Consider the following 19,990-nt stretch of genomic DNA (forward strand, 5'->3'; position numbering starts at 1 on the left):
TCGATGCCAGAGGAGAGAAGATCTTGGGTAATTGGGTAATTTTGAGAACAAAGAGAAGCGGCTCTGCGTATAACTTTACAATAGCTCACATTTCAGCAAAATAAAATACTCTTGAATACATACGGTATCTGGAAACAGAAGGAGAGAGGAGAAAACACAGCAAAACAATAGATAGAGGGCTCTAGATGCAGTGTTAAGAGCAACGCTTTTCCTTTTTCACGTGTCATGCTTCACCCACCTCCCTCCTTCCTCCTCCCATCCTCATGTGCCTCTGACAGGCTCTGTGTGGGTGTGCATGAGAGAAAGCGAAGAAGAGGGAGTGATGGAGAGAAAAAGCTCTTATTTATGTAAAAGCTGACATGAGAGGAGGTGCTCGGCTGAAGCACAGAGCCTGACCAAGGCTCTATTAACACTTCACAGTGAGAGTAATACCAATCAAATTCAACTATAGGCGCCCCATGACAGGAAAAATACTGTAAAGCTGACTTTTCATCTTCTTATCTGTTACCGCTATACAGCGTTTCAGCGGTAATTAGAATTGCTCTTGGTTGACAAATTCCCTGGTTCTCTATATTTACAATTTCCCCCTTTTAAAACTAAAAATATCGCAGACATGGGCTTATTGTGCTGTTCATGTATATTTCCAATCAACAAGATCAACTAGTGCTTTGAATTTAAACATTAAAAAATAAGAGTAAACACTTTTAAACTGAATGCTTTCACCTCTGTGTCCCCTCGAATACACAAAAGGGGAACAAAAGATGCCGGCTGTTGGAACTGCTGTAGCAAACACTGTTCAGTTTTTTCAATGTTGTTGAATTATTTCCTATGTGCATAAAACAACTAAAATCAGATGCAAATGATTCTAGATCATGTTCCTCACTCCTCTCTATTGGTAATGGCAGTACTTTACTACTTTCAACAGCATCACATTCTCAAAGACTCCACAAATCCGATGAAATATTAAAGCCCATACATTTTCTGCTCACTCTGTTTCTATGTGTGTCTGTGTGTAGTGGTTAACATGCTCCAAATGTTAAAGAAACGGTAGTGATTTAGTTTGCCCCATGGCCCCCTCTGCAAAACATCAAAACATTCAACAATGTGAGATTGGGAGAATTGTGGCAGACAGATACGTGATGCGACAAAGTACATAAAGGTCAATCATTGAAAAATTGAAATGCAACTCTTTTGGGTAAACAGGCTTCAGTGTAGCTCAGCAGGAGCATAAAAAGCAAGTGGATTTTTTTGATGTCCTGTAATAGACTGTCCAATGTCTCTCGTGTTAAACCAGTCCTCATTCCTTTACTGAGTAATTTGACAGAAGCTGATAAGGCAATGCAATATCCAGAGATGCCAACTGATGAATCAAAATAGACATGCATTGCTGTGATCTTTCAACATACAAAACATTCGAAGACATTCTTTTTGTGTGGTAAATTGTCTCCTAATAATTTTTAGAGTATTACTAATTGTAATTATCTGCCTAAGTGCCTTTCACATCTACAAAAAACCCCTGGAGGTGTTTTGAAGTGGAACAAGAGGATTTGGATATTTATCAGATTATAGCTTTGCTTTTACAGAACAAATCAGTTGTTTCAACTGAGATGCTTTGATATCCATTTATTAATGTTGGTTTCATCAACTGATATTGATACTTCATGCTGGCTCCCATTGCTGCACTTTGAAACCTATTTGTTGGCTCATCTCATTCCTCACTTACATAATCGACTGATATAATCAATTTTACAGGACAACAGATGGATGAAATCTGGTATCATCCTCTTCACCTCGACTGGATTCTTGATGCAAATGGCTTTCAATGGCTCAGCGGGTACAGTTTGGATCGACATCCCCGGGTGAGCGCGTCCAGTAACGCTCCCAGTCACAAAAACAAATGCAGTGTGATGAATCTTGAAGTTAAAAAGTGGATGACATTCCTGTCAGCCCTTTCACAAACATTTAAATACATTTTCACAGATTCATGGTGACTCAACAAAGCACTGTGGGCAGGACTGAAACAGTAACGTTCTGCTTCACTAACGCTGGTGTGTGACCCTCCCTACTGGACTTACAACAGCCCAAAATGTCAACCCTTGGCCTCCTTCCCCTCCCCTGCTGAACTCACAGTTATCCCCGATTAATAATAAAGGGGTAGACACACATCCACAAAATCAAAAGACTGCCTACACACACCTAAACCTCCTAGTCCTCATACTTCCAGTCTTTTCCGCCTATCCCCCAACAACAGGAGAATTATCTCACGTAGCAAGGAACGAGTGTGCCAGAGCACACTACCCATCCATACAGGATAATGGCACGAGAGCTGGTCACCATGGAGTCAGGCTGGTTGAGTAAATTCAGTAACCCTTGCACGACTCTCAGCTACACACTCATGTGATGAAAGAGAAAACAGCATAAACATAACAGCATGGCAACCGAGCATGAGGCTCGACGGGAAATATGTTATTCGTTTATCTAAATGTAGGAATACAGATGCAGGAGATGACAAAATAGTTTGTGTGTGTGTGTCAGTGTGTTTGAGGAGGATGGAAGACAGTATCGGCGACTGAAGATAAGAGAGATATTTGTCAGATTAGCTCTCACTGAGTGGAAAGAAAGGAAAAAAGAAATTCTTTGAAATTGCCATCTTTCAAGCAAGTTCAGTGTCCTTCCTTCCTCCATCTTGTTTCTTAATCCTAACGTGCACAGAAGGGAAGGTTTGTGTGGGTTAGTGTGTGTGTGTGTATGTTCAGCGGCTGAGGCTCTGCGTGGAAAATCATTATCAAGGACACTCCAGCCCATATGCTGTTAGATTTCTGAACGACACAACCGACCGGTTCCGATTAGCTGTCAATACGCCATCAAATCCAGAATTATGTAACCCTTCATTTCAACAACAAACAGTTCTCTCGTAGCACCAATCAGCTCATAATCCAGTTATGAGGATTAAATTCTTACTGCAGCTTATTTGGATCAGGACTAACAAGAAATTAATTGAAAGGGGTTGACCCTATAGGAATAAAGCTCCGCAGTTCAGCTGGCAGAACAGGCTGAGAAAAGCTCAGAGTGGGTGACAATACTGGCGATTGAACTGGGAACATAACGCACACTCAAATTGGCCGTCTGCACCTGCTCACACGGTGTTGTCATCAATAGCTGGAAAGACCCAATTTTCATGTGCTGAGCTGTAGAGCCAAAATGTACAAGGCAAATAAACCAACATGCTTAAATCAAACCAATTCAAGCACACACACACACATCCCAGATGTGCTAATTGTTGGATGTGTGTTCCTGAAATCTAAAGTAGGACTCTCTTACCTACAGATGCACAAAATATCACAAGGACCTGAAAAGCTGTAATTAAAGGGTGACACATTTCTGCTCCTCTCCCACTGTGTGTGGGATGGCCTGAAATAGAATTGCAGGGTTTCAACTGGCAAATCGCACTCTTACGCCGCTGCACAGGCACCATCCTGCGTCTCAGCGAGGGAAATGGATACTGCCTGTATTCATAAGCACTCGCCATCTTTGTTGGGAGTTTTACCAAATTATCTGATGGACAGGTGTGATCAGGTATGATGACAGGCACGGCTGGGGAGCAGTGGGGCTGCCTCAGGAGCGACTGAGTCTGAAATGGCAACACACACACACACACCAGCACAGAGTGGATCAGTTTCAAGACCGAGCAGATGACCTGTGCGAGCAGTGAAGCTGGGCGGGCAGCGGCGCATGTTCTCCCTCGGCTGCTGCTGGTGATTCACAAACTGAGGCTAATTCCTGTTGTGTGATGCCATTTACATCATTTGCCTGAGGGTGTAATCTTTTATGGGGCCATTATTATTCCACAGAGCCTTGTGTTTGGGGGGTTACATGTGCGTTAGATCTGTGCAGACGTGTATGTGTGTGTATGTGTTATATCTGTGCATGTGCGTGTGTGCAGTGTGTGTTAATATGCCTGTGTGAGTAAGTGAGAGAGAGAGAGAAGAGAACAGGAGAGAAAGAGTCTGTTGCTATGCATTTTTACACGTCCTCCCACTAGTCTCTCCTCATGAAACACCATGGCAGAGAGGAGTTGAACACATATAGCTGTGCCATTTTCCCGTGATGCAACAACACTTTAGCAGTAAAAGCACCGAAAGCCTTAGCGTAGCGTTAAGAGGTCGGGCATAATCCCTGAGCCGTCTTGATGCTGTGAGGGAAAAGGGCTTGAACCCCTTAAATTGGTTGTTGTGTTGCCAGATTGCTCCATTACTTTGATGGATTCCAGGGATAGAGCAACGGGGAAGTCACTTCTGTGTTTTATGGTTGAATCAAAGCACTATGTTATTTTGCAATTTAACCTGTGGTGAAGAATGCTACATTGGTTCTTATGTAACTTTTGACTTATGTAATGGTTCAAACACTAGGTGCGTGTTTGACTGAAACCATTTCCTCCCTTTCTCCCAAACAATGTCCCTTCTCAAGTTTTCATGCTTAAATACATCTTTGCAACAAGTTCTCCAAATTAAACAACAAAACACATAATTGGACTATGCAGAATGACACGAGTATGTTCTGATCAGACACCCCTGTTGGCCAGAGACATCACTGTTATATGATGCAACAAAGCTTTAGTTAAGGTTTAGGCACAAAAACGACGTTGCCATGATTACAACAATAAACAAGTAGTTATGGTTAGTCATAGTTAAAAGAAACAGGAAACAAAAGGCAGCCTCCCATTGCAAAGTCTGATATTTTGTTGACCCATCCATCCACCCAGACTACTTCTCTACACGGACTTTGTCGCTCTATAATAATGTGACATGATTTCCTCCTTTGTCCCATCATAATTCCTTCGGCTGCTTTTGATGTTTTGGGACATTTGCTGGAACAACTGATGCTGTCGTTTTTCTTGGGAGGACAGTCTCCTTCTTTGATAAATTCTCCCCAAACTAAATAAAACGTCACACATTTGAGCAACAGCTTTTTTGGCTTGAAATATATGCAGCTAGATTTATACAACACTGCAGTAATCTATTAACATGATGTCATAAGAGTGCATTGCTCTTACACGCTCATAAAACCAAGGAACTCATTAACAATAGTGGTGGGCTAGCAATGTGTGTATAATCGAGGGCCAAGCTGTAGAGATGAAGTATTAAATATTTAGGAATGAATTTAGACACAAACTTAAATTTTAATGAAAACATCTACATCTGCTACATCTTTAAAAAGGCAATGCAAAGATTGTTTCTTTTAAGGACATTAAATAGCTTTGACGTGAGCAAAGAAGTCCTGAGGATGGCTCAGACCAGTCTAGTGGAAAGCATAATTTCCTACAACATCACATGCTGGTACGGAAATTTAGGGGCTAGGAGCAAAAGCAAGCTCACAAAAATAGTCAACCAGCAAGATTATGCTGAAACCCCAAAGACAGTTGGTGGAGATGTACACCACACAAACCAGGAGGAAAGCCACATTAATAGTTAACATCCGTTGTTTAATGAATTTGAGAAACCCCCTTCAGGGAGACGATATAAGGCACTCACAGCAATGAGAAACATCTTTAAGAGATCTTTCATGTCAGCTTACTAAACAGATATTTATTAGATTTCTATGCTACAAATACTGTATGATCCTGAGAGGAACCTTTAATTTTTTTTTAACAAGCCCCATGTACTACAGATGAGTCCTTGTCGCAGTGTTGCAGGTTACAATCCGACCTGCGGCCTTTTTGATGTCCCCCTCTCTCTCCCCCGCATTTCCTGTCTTTCTTCGACTTGATCTATTAAAGGCAAAAAATATTTATATATCTTTTTAAAAAACTAAAAAAAAGATATTACATTATGTTACTTTATCAGTTGGCGAGTATAATTAAAAAAAGTATTAATATGAAACATAGAGCTACCCTCATGGGTCCAGCACTGACAATGACACACATATGAAACAGCAGTATCCACACACTCCTAATGTGATGAATTATAAAAGAGGTAATTTATTCAGGGCTAAGTAAAGAAAGCCTTTTTCTTTTCTGACACCTATGATTGATACCAACTTGACTTTGATGTTACAGCAGTGTGAATTTCACAATCGCAGCGCTCTTTCCCGAATTAATGTTATAAATCTCAATACATTTCCATTATCTCTGTTTTACTGGCAGCGAGCTGGCCGCAAACTTTTTTTTAAAAAAACAACACAGAAGGGCTGACAAATGTGTGGATGCTGCCATATGGGAAGAATTTACTGCTCCCCATGTATGTGTAAAGTGCTGTGCATACGAAAGAGATGTCTTTTGGTGTTCAGTCTGGAGATGAGTTGTCTGAGCTCATGTTCCTGGACCGCTTTGTTCCTGGAACGCTCAGCCATGAAGGGGTAGCATGATGAAGCATGAGTGGTACACTGGAAAATGGAGCGAGTCCTATTCCTAAGTGTTCATGCTATTTTGTAAGAAACAGTAGATGGACCCTAGAAATTTGAAATGGGCTGAGGGTTGTTTTAAATATTGCTTCAGTACCACGGGTTCATGCATCATTGTGCTGTAAACAAAAAGCACAGAAGATAGCTCAGTGTGCTCTGAAAAGATGTTGTACTCGGGGAAAAAAACAAAAATAAAGAAAGAGTTCTCTAGTGGAAAACCCACCACCACCAACATCTGTTTTCCACTGAATCCTTGGGTTTAAAGAAAGGGAATCCAGTATTGACTATGTAGAGTTGGGTACCATCCCAAAAGTCAAAAGAGTAGAGAGAGTAGCCACTGAAGGCATGATTCATTTGACACCCTCCGTCAGTGTTGTAGCCTGTTTTTTTTTTTAAAACAGTGCTTTTGTGATCAACAATGGACATGCAATGACTCACGCCAGTCGTTCTAAAGCGAACAAAGAAGTATAAATTGGCTGTGACAGTACTGTGAAGAAGCAGACAATGAGACAAATCGATCAGATCTCAATAGATCAAGTCAAAACCCGACAAGGATTCTGTAAGGAACAAATCTGTGTATGCATGTTATGTGACGGCCTGAAGATGCTGCAGGTGTTCCCTCCTAACTTGTAACTGTGTGAATCACCTCCATGATTGGAAAACGGGAATAGGCTGAGAGAAAAATGATATTGGGCAGCCACCGGTAAGTGTATGATTACATATAGACCAGTGGGCGCCACCATTATCTCTGATGGAGCCTTTTATTTACTGGCCTCTGACCTCAGCCACAATGAAGTGGGCTTCTGCAGAAAAGTTCATTGGCGTTCACCAAGACAAACACTTGCTGGTCCGTGGGGATGAATGAATCCAGTGGGGCATAATAGACGGCCATGACAATGCAAGTAGTGCAAAAAAGGACCAATTTTGGTCTGTGTACAAAGGTGATCAGTTACCATTAGCCTAAAAGCCATTCAGCCAACACCTCAAAGCTGTAGGCTTTATCACAAAACATAATCAACTAATGAGAAAAACCTGGTGGTCATTAGTGGTGAGTCTGTGCAGCTGAAGGGTAACGACAAGACGTCGCACCTAAATGGGTTACAGCACAGCACCAGGGAAGACGACTGTGTGTGTGTGAGAGAGAGAGAGAGAGAGAGCAGTGGGCTGAGCCGGGGTGGGATAAGAGGAGCAATTATGATACCCACTCATTTTGTGATAGGAGCTGCTTCCAAGCTGGAAAGAGAAATAAATATATTAAACAGCTTAATAGAGGGTAGACACCGGAATAAGACTTGGTGAAAGAAAAGACAGAAAGTGAGATGGAGATTATGTGGAGCAACATAAAAAGGATAAAAGGATAACAATGGAGGTGAGGAGACAGGGGGTCTAAGGGGAGAAGTCTGTGTTCCTGACTGAACTACAAATGGAGACCCAATCAGCCTTGAAGTTGCCAGGTTCCAAATTTAACTGCAGCTTCAAAAGTTGTCTGTCTGGGGCAAAAGACAGCATGAGGTCTAACGGAGTTTATACGTACACTACTTTTAAGGATACTTAGATACTGAAGAAATATCAATCTAGTCTCATAGATTAAAGCTAATTATACACGTTACTGTATAACCTGAGGTAGAGATGTCAACATCTGACATTTTAGAGGTAGATTAATTAAAAAAGGAAAGGTCAAACATACAATACCCTGCTCTGGTCAGACATAATTAGAGAACTTCACACTCCAGGCTCAGTAGGTTCTCAGGAAGTTGTCAGTGGTTAAACAAATCCCTGTTAAAGACACAATAACCTAAATAAAACCACTAATGAATTCATATGTGGAGGTCTTAAATAGTATCCTGAGCTCAAGGAGATTCATTAGCTTTTTAACAATGATGCTCTTGTCCAAAGGCAATGAATCTAGATTAACATCTGTTCAGCAATGCCTATAAGATTACACATAAAATGGAAAGCTGTGTATATGTATGGATTAACAAGTGTTATTAAATCACACCTGTTAAAAGAGTAAGAGACACTTAGCTTCTACAAAGCCATGATCGGATGATTTAGGGCTTGCCTGAGCGACACTCTGCCCAGGCCATGCATGACACTGCGAGCCCAGGAGAAGGGGGGATGCCCCACTGTTGGAAAAATCATTAGCTGAAACCTCAAATTCAATTACCTTCTTGGTACTGGATCTCCCCTGATGGTCCTCCAGAGGACTTTGCAGCCAAAATAACTCCCATTACTCCTCTACTTTTGTGAACACCCTCGCCAGATGAGAGAGCAAGCATCAGGAGCCACAATCGACGGAACAACACAATCAGAAATACGTAGAGAAACATTTAGGAGCTAGCGGGGAGCAGTGGCTGTAAACAAATACAAATCAATGATTTGATGATGATTTGTTGTGCCACAGGACTGAGTGACTGCGCAGCGGGATCGGACACACACACACGTTACAAGTTTTCACTCAATAGTCTTCACTTCAAATCAAACCTTAGCATCTCCAGTGTAGGAAAAAGTACCGATACAACAATTAAAAATACTCTATTACAAGTACAACTCTTTGATTCAAAACCCTACTTAAATAAAGTACATAAAGTATTATCAACAAAATGTCCCGTTATTGATATATTATTATATATGACATTATTGGATAGTTACTGACACATCAATGTGTAAGTAGCATTTTACAATTGTAGCTAGTCAAGGGGAAGCTAATCAGTTATAAGAGGTCACAAGCCAAAAGGGTTGGGTTTCATCATAACAATGTGCTGTATTTTATACGCTTGTCACATATTTTCTTGACGTAAAATCTGAAAAGTAACTCATAACTAGTCCACACATAAATGCAATGGAGTAAAAAGTACAATATTTCTCTCTGAAATGTAGTAGGGTAGAAGTGGGAGGTACAGTTGCATAAAGAGGAGATACTCAGGTAAAGCACAAGTATCTCAAAACTCTACTGATTACAGATGATTTACTTTCCACTACTGGAGATTTCCTGAACGCGCCTGCCTTTCTGAAGTTCACTAACCTTGTCTTTTACCGAGAAAAAACAACAATAAAAGTAAAGAGCAAAGATGCATGTGTGTATAAAAGAGAGAGAGGTAGCAGTATAAAGGGTGCATGTGTGTAGGCTGTGAGCACCTTTCTTTACTCTTGGCATCCAGGAAGCCCTAAGGGAACAGCTGAGCCCTGTAGTGGGAGCGCTGTTGGTACGAGATGGGCTGAGACAAGTGGATTAACAGAGATCTTATTCTGCTTGATGAGGGGGTTGATGAGAGGCAGGTGGTGCAGCCATGGAAAGGATCTGGTTAAAAGTATTTGAGAGTGTGTGTGTGTGGTTTTCACAAAGGAGGTGTAACAGTTAACAGCTTTGCCTGCGTCACATTCTCATCTCGTCAAAGCCATTTAGAGTGACGCAGAGCTCATAAGGGGAAACCAAAGGTTTTGGTCTGTGAAGTAATTCTACCGCAGCCTCATGGGCATGGAAGATTTAAAGCATCAAGCAGGCATTGTTGACTTTTTCTTCATCATCTCCGGGGTGTAGCGGTAGTTTTACATTTACATACATAACATAAATTGCCTTGTTAGAACATTTTAAATTAAATCAACTTAAATTATGAATAGCAGTGCCTCTAACTCTTTCCATATAAGGGATGACAAAGTTGGAGGGAACTGTAATAAATTTTAGGAACACTCTATGGATGGCAATGTCAGTCAGTCAATCACTTTGGTCCAGATTTAAATATGTCCACATCTATTGGATGCGGTGCCATTAACTTTTGTACAGACATTCATGGTCCCCAATGGATGTTTTCTAATAATGTTTCCTCTAGCACCACTACGAGGTTAACGCTTAGGCTCAGTGAATGAATGTGTGTGAATGGTGAATGCAGATGTAGTGTAAAAGAACTTTCAAAAAAAAGACTAGAAAGGCGCTATACAAATACAGAGCATTTACATTTACATTTAACAGTGGTTATGAGTGAAAGATCTCAACAGCTACTGAAATAATTGCCACAACATTTATGTTCAGGAGGAATTGTAGTAACTTTGGTGATCACCTTACTCTTTAACTAATGCCATCAATGACCAAATGCCTGCTAAACTAATGACATTCCCATCGCCCTAACCTCTGCTGTACTTTGTTTTTAGTGTTAATTAGCAAATGTTAGCATGCTAAACTAAGGTAAAAATGATACCTGCTAAACATCAGCATGTTGGCATGTTGACGTTAGCATTTAGCTGTGCCTAACGCCAGGAATCCACTGACTCCGGCTATGGCACGTTACGGCCAAGCCACGGGTTTGATGTTTTCATAGCCCAGTGTCAAAGTTCACTGGAAGCGTCTCACAAGCGTTTCAGCAGCGGAGCATGCAGCCTGCCCCACATTATAGACTTAATTTGTCATTTTTGTGCTTCTACTACCTTCTTCACGGCTCTCTGTGACCCCGTTTTGTTCCATTAACTTCAGGCTGCAAATCCCACAATGAGCATTTCAAAATCAGAGCGTTTTGTCTGCCTGATTTTGACATGTTTTGTTGGTAATCAGTGTTTGCATTTTGTGCTTCTACTATGATTAGGTAGGCTACATAGTTAATTGATTTCTTTCTGTGTCCGTTTTAACCGTGTTTATTGCGGTTTTACGATCGGGAGTCTCCACAGGGTGTTTTATTTTGAAAATTGACCCGATTCTCTATGCCTTCTGTGTCTGACTTCCTGCCTGGTTCGATAAAGTATGTGCCGCTTGAGTTTGCTAGCGGCAAAAATAGACCTGCTACCTATTCTCTGCGGAGCCGCTTCTGGGATGCTTCTGGGACGTGCTGCGGCTGCGTCTGGTGGACTCACGAGAATTGACTATAATGTCCACGATCAGCTCCGGCAACCGCCCGGATTTTAGGGTTTAATCTTGTTTTTTAAGTTACCCAGAGTGAAAAATACACTAATTTAGTTGGAAGGTATTTTGGACAGCGACATAACTATTGTCAACAATAATGTCTAAAAAGCTTCTTGAAACTATAACAAAAAGTCAAGGACAACATTTCCATTTCTCATGTTGTGAAACCATCATTTTTTTGTTTTTGTGTCTGATTGTAAATTAACCCTGAACTGAAAAAAGTTTACTGAACCGCTTTGCTTGCAATACCTCTTAAAGGTTTATACGCATTGAAATATAAGATAGGCCTATAAGGTTTCTGATGGAAGTATAAAAAAGATAAATTGGTGTATATTATAATGCAAGTCAAAGCAATATAGTCTGCTGTAAAACCATAAACCTTTATTTCTGTAATTTTAAACTTTCTTGTCTTCACAAGATAGTTGACACTGAGATTTGCGAGAGACAGGCCAATGGCACACATTGCAAATGCCCCTGCTAAATTTGGAACCAGGACATCAGGGTGATACGAGGTTCTTTCCAGCTGCTTATTTATACTTCCTTGTCCTTTCATTTCTCTGTGACCTGGAAATCGATTGAGGTCCGCCATCTTTAAGAACGTTCCAATTGGTAAAATGCCTTTTGGATCCGACAAAGAGCGAGAACCCTTCCAGAACGCCTTGGAGTGAGAAGTAAAGGGCATCCTATGCATTTTAAATGTTCTTTTTTAAAAGACTCTTTTCATTATTTTTTTGCATAATGATTGATACTAGCTATATTAAGTGCATCTGTTACATCCCCTATTTAGCATTTTTAAGAAGTATACAAACATTTAATAAATAGTTTAAAACACACTAATAATGTAGCCCAATTGTAAGCATTTGCTAACAATTGTAACTTCCCCTATGAAGATATATTTTATGTTAATACAACAGTGTTTTACAATACTGGCATCTTTATCTGTTTATACATCAGCCTTCACTTATGGGTGGCCAAAAAAGGGAGTTATAGTTACATTAATAAAAAGCTATATCTACTTACAACCACATTCTAGTGTGTTATGAACCAAACATTAAATGTTTATATACTGCGTATAATGCTAAATAAGGAGACTTAAAGTAAAATGTTGCCTTAATGGTTAAAAATGCAATTTTCAGAGCAAACTAACAAAACAGATCTCTTTAACAATAGAAGTAGGTTAAACAAAGTAAGTAGTAAAATCTATTTTGTTTGATCATAAACTTGGGCTTCAGTGTCTATAAGAAGCTGGAGTACAAAGGAAGAGTCTTTCTGGGCCCGCCAGAAAATGGATGAATGATTAATTAATGAAATATGTTTCACTCATAAAGTTCATTTAAGAATTTGACACAAAAAAAACACTCGCACCTTATAGCTAGCAATAGTGACAGTGCTTGCTATAGGTCGGATGGTGCAGACTGCATCTTAACATTACTGTTAAATATTTACTGCTTATGGCAAGCAAGTGAACATTTAAGATTTTGGAGAGTGAAATGCAACCCCGTTGAAAGGTGAATAATATTTTATACTGGTCATGTCCATAGAAGGGGTAGGAATATGTGATAAAAAAAACATCCCCCTGTGTATATACTCTCAGATTGTGCATGCTTGATTAATCAGTTGAAAGGCATCAGCTGAGAGATGTGAAAAATGTTACGAAATGATGTCACTTCACAATGACGCTTGTGGAAGGATGTCCTATTTGGCAGGTACATGTTGTGCCAGTTCCTCCATCCTTTCGTATCATCCCTGTTACCTACATAAGGGTAGGGGAAAATATGGCACTGAGAAAAGTGAAAAAGAAAAAGGACTCATGATATATACTGTAGCAGTCAGTCTCACAGAAAAGCACATTTTGAAATTTTCCCTCTGTATGCAATATTGGTAAGTATCAAAGTAAGATGGAGGTAGGTAACACAATTGTTTCCTACTTTAAATAGTAGGATGTCATTTATAATCATAAATGGCCTTAGATTGTCTCATTAAGTATGTTTTCCTTGTGTATTTTATGTACCTCTGTGACGCGTGTTCATGTAAATGGGTGAGTAGGAAAATGCTATTTCAGAAGCCCACTAATGATGCCATTAGTATGAAGATGGAGTGAGTACTAAACCTCAGGGCACAGCAGCTCCACAGATGATTCCCCTAAAGTTAACTTTCCTAGTAAGCATCAGTCAGTGAGGCCAAACTCGCACCAACAATCAACACCAGCAGCAGCAGCAGCAGCAGCAGCATTTCCATTTTGCTGTCACCCTCCCCTGGAAATAATCCATACACCGGCACTGACAGCCGCCACCGTTTGTCCCTGTTTCTCTCTTTCTTTCAACTCCTCTCTGGATGTTAACTTTTAATTTAGGGAAAGAGCCTTCCTCTGACTAAGCATAAACTGGATATTGTTCTCTTAGTGATCCCTATCGTGATCCGGTCAGCACTTTCTAGGATACACAGAGATTGGGTGGAAACTGCTGAGACATACAGTGCCATGGCGCAAAAGCAATGGAATGTGGTGAATAGGGTTTAAACCCAGAGGTTTATGAATGTTCTTTCACCTTACCTCCTTTTCGTCTTTTTTGTCCAACAAAAGTGTGCGGGGGCCATTTTGAACCAGAGGTCTCACAGCTGTCAAATGGGCCAGCCAATGAGGGAGCAGAGGAGCAGATGGTAGGAAGAGTGGTCCCAGATGGGAAATTTTTGGCCAGAACAGCGAGGTTAGCGCAGAAACACCCCGACACTAAGTGTTGAGGAATCTTTAAAGAACAAAAGTGAGTCAGGACGTTGGTGTTGGTGAGTCCTGAATAATGTCGCAGACAGGACCACGACGCAGCATTGGGAACAATTACAGAAGTTTGCTAGGATGGAGCCACAGAGGTCACAGCACTACAATAAGCTTTAATGGGCAAGTTAATGATTGGTTTATTCCAACCAATTAACAGTCTTTAACATGGCGCTTGGGAGAACATTAGTCATCAGACAGCAACCAGCCGCAGGGAATCATGCAGCATGCACTTCAAGCTTGATTGTGGTAACAACTGGTTGGAGGCTAAATATTCACCTTTCCCTCCACATGGTAATCAAATCAAGCCGTCTGCACCTGCACCTACAGCATGATTCAACAGATTTTTCTCTCATTCATATCTTAAAAGGAGAATGGTCCTTTTTGGATGTGGACAGCAAACATACGTTCACTTTTCACTCAACGTTTTTGAGATATTCTTCCACACCAGATCGTTACCCAGTCCTACAGTTCAGTTAAAAGACACGGCCAACTTATTGGAAATATCAGTCATGGTGGCTGCTGAGTGTAGTAAGTTAATAATGGAAAAAACATTCATTAATCTGCACAGCAAATCAAAAGGGCAACGATCTCCCTACAGCAGTGAGTTCCACTGCTAATATATATTTTTAAAAATCTTTTCACTTTTTCAACAAAGTCTGGATTTGTTGTTCCCTTGCATCAGCAAAATTTAAATAATCTAATATTACATAAATGTGAGGTCCGCTAGTTGTACAGTTTTGATTGGTCAGTTTTGAACAACTGGTGAGTGTGTGTTTTGTGAGGGGTCAAAGCCTTTTTTATTTTAAAGGGATAGAAGCATATTTATTCCACATTATTCTGGTCAGATGCAGGTGTCTTAAAAATCCTGATGGTTTGTAATCATGGGTTTTAAAGTGTAAGACTGGCAATATTCTGCCTTTTTGTTATTGCCAATGAATCCAAATTAAAAGGCCAGAACCAACAATGTGTTAGTCTGTCTCTCTGTCTACTTTTTGACTTTCCATCCCTGCCTGTGGCACTCACCTCCAAAACCACTGGGTACCGCTGAAGTAAAAATAGGTCACCAATATATAGTTAATTTTTCAAAAACAGCTGGCCACTATAGTTTCTAGCACAGTTACAGTAATCAAACTGAAGTAAATAGCACATTAGTTGACTATTTTCAGCTGCAGATTTGGTGCTCTAGTGAGTATTTACAGCAGTAGGATGGCAGATGTGGGACTAACTCAAAATGAACTGCCCATGTTCATGGCAATGCAAGAACACCCAGTGCAACAATGTGGACAACATTAGAAGTTCATGGCACAGAGGAATAACCTGCATTAGGCTTTGGCTCAAAAGCGAATACCTGCCAATAAGATCAGTTCATTATTGTTTTTCTGTCTTTTCATGGGATGTGCTGACAGTTATATATAAATATATAATAGATACCAGTCAAATGTACAAGACAGACAAACGGGCTTAAACATCTTTTCTTATCTTGTAGCTCCTGGAGCATGTAGAATAGTGGAACTAAGTCCCCTGGCCCCAACAAGAGAAGAGCCTGCAAAATTAAAAGTAATTAAAAGTTTGTTTTCATCTACTGTTTTGAAATGTTACATTATTAGCATTCTAAGTAAACTACTGTATTACTGGTGAATGAATACATTTGACAGACTATTTCTTGTATCTAATACAATGCACAAGAGCCTCTCCTCTTGTGTAAGTATTATACAATATTATACAAATTAAAGATGCCTGTAATGAACAATGTTTCTTGTTTTGAAATGTTCAGGTCATTGCAATATTTCGTATTGTGTAGACTTCCTAGAGTGAATTTAACACTTGCTTACTGATTACCCTGTAACCATCATAGCAATTAAAGTCTTTTGGCTGGGGTCTACATAAATGTAATATAAAACCTTACATATACCATATCCATAACTTAGCATTTCTTTCTTTCTGTTATAAATGTACCTTTGTGGTTTAGTTATGGGCTTGCTGAACTATCAAGTAAGGCTGTGGTAGCACATACTGTATATCATCAGAGTTTCTGACATTATGGTTGTCGTCATCTGTCAACCGCCAAAACATTTACAACCTCACATGAAAGAGTGAACAGGTGACGGTATATACGCACAGACGTGTGTCCCACCTGAGGCGTCCGCTGCTACAGTGGTACCTGGGACAAGTAGCAGGAGTGAGCCACTCATGTCTTAGCACATGGAGTCGTACTGTATGTCACACTCTCCCAATCCACAGTCCTTTGATGTTTTGTCAAAAGGCTGCTTCTGTGTTATCATCCATGTTGAATTTTTCTCTTAGATGACAGTGTGTATGCTCTTTGTTCTGGCTGTGTCTTGTGACGGGTCTGCAGTGTGCTGTGTGAGTCTCGGGCTGCGTCACTGACTGTAATGGCTGAACACTGCAGGGTGGAAAAACCCCTGCAGCCTGCATACATCTATACCTTTTTCTTCTCAAAAAGGAAAAAAAGATCATCTGAGACATTTTCATTAAATAAGGTGAGATCAAGTACTGTGTGGAGCAAGTCAATAATATAAATATTGGGTTAGACTCACTAGACCCTGTTCTTCATTCATCATTGTTTAAACAACAGTAAATAGTCGAAAAATATATTAACTGCAAGAAACTTTTTGCAACAGCTAATTTGTCAGAGATAGTGTGCCGTAGAAAGACTCTGTGATCAATAATGTGTTTGTGCAGTGAAAACAAAAACATCAAAACCTTGATTTTCAGGGAGCACAACAATTTAGACAGATCTGGTCTTCACCATTACCTCCTCAGTGAATACAAATTCCCATTTTAATTTAATCAGGCACAGCAGGATGAGCTCATGGGGTCCTGCTTGGAATTGACTGTGGTGCAACACAGGTTTCATTTCCTGTTCAGAAGCCTTTCTAAAATGCAGTGTTTTAAGCTACTGTACAAGCTCGCCATGGCAACCAGAGCTACCCCCCCCCCCCCCCCCCCCCCCCCCCCCCCCCCCCCCAAAAAAAACCCCAAGAAAATGGAGAAAACCACAACACAAAAACAAAAAGCCACTTCTGATAAATTGCTCTGTAATTACAGAAGCAAATCTTTTATCTGGCACACAGTATTTTTTGAGTGGGAGGTCTCCTGTAATGCACGGTTAAGAAGGGGGTAATTTATCCAAGAACTTTCTTTCACTTCCATCTATTCATTTCAATTCTGTACGCCATCACTTTCATTCCGCTTCAGCGACCTTATGTAAGAAAGGTCATAGCAAATCTATTATTAAATGACTCGGTCATGGTATATTACATTATTAATCACCTCAGTGTAGACTCTAAACTCACACAGTGCGACTTCGACCCAGGTGTCATATATATTTAAGCCAAAATAGGCCTGCGATCTCTCAGGATCAACCCAACACTTAATGACTTGACCAGTCAAGAGACAGGCATTGACGTCAGAAACAAATAATATCTGCGCAAATTCAGCAAAGTAAGCCTTTAAAAAAAAAATCTCCCAGCATTGGTGATTTGTCAGCGGGCAATGAAGAGGTTCCCTATGTTCGTGCTGTTGTTTGGGAGAAAAACTGAACATGAATGGCAATGCAACTCTAAATACCGAACATGTCCTTTGAGGGAACTGAACAAACAGCCTTTGTGTAGTTGACACAATTGTATAACGTCTGACTGAGCCACCTGAACTGTCAGCATATCAGGGCCATAAAAGCAGCACAGAAGCAGAAATGTACTGTGAAAGCACCGCATGGGGCAGAGCAGCAAGAGCTCTGAGACACCCGCCCACCCTTCCTGAATCAGCCGTTTCTGTGACGACCAGAGCAGAGGGGGGTGGAGGGAGGTGCTCGGTGAAAGTGAAGAGACAAACATTTGAAGCCCGGTGGGAAAAACGTGAAGGGATGGATGGATGGATGGATGGGGGGGACAGATATATTGAGGGATGGGTGATAAAGGGATGTGGCAGGGTCAACGGGGAGCTGTGGTTGATTCCTCAGCATCACATAGTGACAGACTGACAGTCAGGGGGGCAAACAACAGCAGCATCCACAGTGAGAGAGACAAACACTGAGGGGATTTTTCACTCTCACTGGCAGCCCAGATCACGGTCATGGTTCCAGGGTTTAAACCATCTCGACACTGACAATGTCTCTCTGTGAAATCTCTTCAGCCATATGGCCCCATTCAAAGCCTCGTCTTTCTCTGTCCTCTCTGTACGCAAATCATACAGGCTTGAAGTAAGTCAGTAAGCAGATTAAGACTTACTTCACAGACAAACTTCAAAAGACCCGAAGTTGATTCAACAGGTTGCGCACTGGAGGAATCAATTCTGGACCAACCTGCTGATTCCCTGCAGTGAATAAGCTGCCATTACACACAAATTACATTCCAGGATGCAACAGTACAAGCGACAATTGTTACGTACGGATAGGGAGGAGAAGGTGCTGAATTCTGAAATGCTTGCTTGAGATGAGAGGTTAGAAGACACCTGTGTATCACAATAAAAACAAGCAAGTTCGAGCTCAGTCATGGCCAAAGCAATTAGCAAAAAATACATTCAGTATGATGAAAAAAAAACTGTGACATCACTTTTAGACATGCAGTCAAAAGGTGAACATGTTGGGAACAAAATCTGTTATTCATCATTCCAACTTTATATACCACATTATAATATTTTCCACTTTGCATATAATATTAAAGAAAAAAGGGGCATGCATAATCTTGGTCATTAGACGCCTCTCTGATTGGATGTCAGCTCTGTTTTTGAAATCAGGCCAGTATGTTGAAAACCTTATTATGTACTGGATTAGACACTGAACTGAGAATATTGTTACAATCTTAAACCACAGTGATCGCATCCTGTCACTGCTACACCAATTAGGGATGAATGCAGTAGTTCTCTTGCGCAGTTGAGACAAAAGGCTCATACTAAGCTCCAGAAAAACAGTATAAATCTGAAACGTAAACACCTGCAGATTTTCATGACAGTTGTCAATAAATGACTGTGCCCACACGCGCTGCAAACCAAAATGCATGCACAATCTGCATTCCATCATAGTCCACCACAGCATCTGAGAACACCTTCTTCGTGGTGGGGTTTTTTTTTCTGTGTCTAAACAAGACTGAGATAACAGTAGCAGAGCTGAAACGTTTCCCACTCCACCCACTTTCACTGACACATGGATTTACACATGGGGAAACGGGGATGAAATCAGACGGATGCACTACTATCAGAGGCAACGTTTTCCCCAAGTCCCAGTGGTCTTTTTCACTTGTCAGTCAAGAGGTAAACAAGCCTTCACACAAACTAACACACACGCAAACATACCTCGTCACATCTAAATGCACACGCAACTGATGATGGATAAACCTCATTTCTTATGAGAACTTTCAGCAATCCGTGTTAAATCAATACATTCTGTTGCACAGCAAACATATACATTCGCCAACGACAATCAATATAACAAATCATATCAAAGTGTCGAGTCAAATTGGCAGTACACTGCTGAGAGCAGTTCATAATGAGGCTGTTGAGACTCACCTGTTTGTGTGGCTGGTGTCAGAGTCCTGGTGTGCGAGGCTGCTCAGACAGCGGCAGAGGATGCGCAGGGACTGGACTGAGCCACTCACATTGGACACATACCAGAGTGACTGACTGGCTCTGCTCTGCGCTGCACAGCTCACAGCGTCCTCCTCTTCCCTTCGAGTCTTAGAGACAAACACCAGCTCTGCCTCTGCTGCCTCACCCTTTCACACGTACTGAAGCAGCAACAGAGGGAAGGCTGGGGGCTGCAGACTCTGTGATCAGCACAAGTCTCTCTCTCTCTCTCTCTCTCTCTTGCACTCTCTTGCTCTCTCTCTCCTTCCCTCTCCCTCCTCAAGGCTTTGTGTCTCTCCTCAAGTCTGACTAAAGGCAACCGTGATGAGACGAGATGAACAGAA

The 19,990-nt window shown here is 41.0% G+C and overlaps 1 protein-coding gene across 3 annotated transcripts in view; it reads right to left on the minus strand.

Moving 5' to 3' along the window:
- The window catches only part of LOC123975374 (prickle-like protein 2), a 37,009-nt gene extending 17,355 nt beyond the window's left edge, over nucleotides 1–19,654 (minus strand). The window contains exon 1 of one of the 3 annotated variants that reach the window (XM_046056827.1): nucleotides 19,590–19,654. Coding sequence is in view for 1 of the 3 variants with exons in the window: in XM_046056826.1 (XP_045912782.1) it covers nucleotides 9,538–9,556 (19 nt within the window). In the remaining 2 variants the exon portion in view is untranslated. Of the gene's footprint in view, nucleotides 1–3,547; nucleotides 3,632–9,537; nucleotides 9,627–19,589 lie in introns of those variants that run through there. The other 2 variants (XM_046056826.1, XM_046056828.1) reach the window with 2 other exon arrangements.
- Nucleotides 19,655–19,990: the final 336 nt, after the last annotated feature.

This window comes from Micropterus dolomieu, linkage group LG08, assembly GCF_021292245.1.
Source record: "Micropterus dolomieu isolate WLL.071019.BEF.003 ecotype Adirondacks linkage group LG08, ASM2129224v1, whole genome shotgun sequence".
Lineage (NCBI taxonomy): Eukaryota > Metazoa > Chordata > Actinopteri > Centrarchiformes > Centrarchidae > Micropterus > Micropterus dolomieu.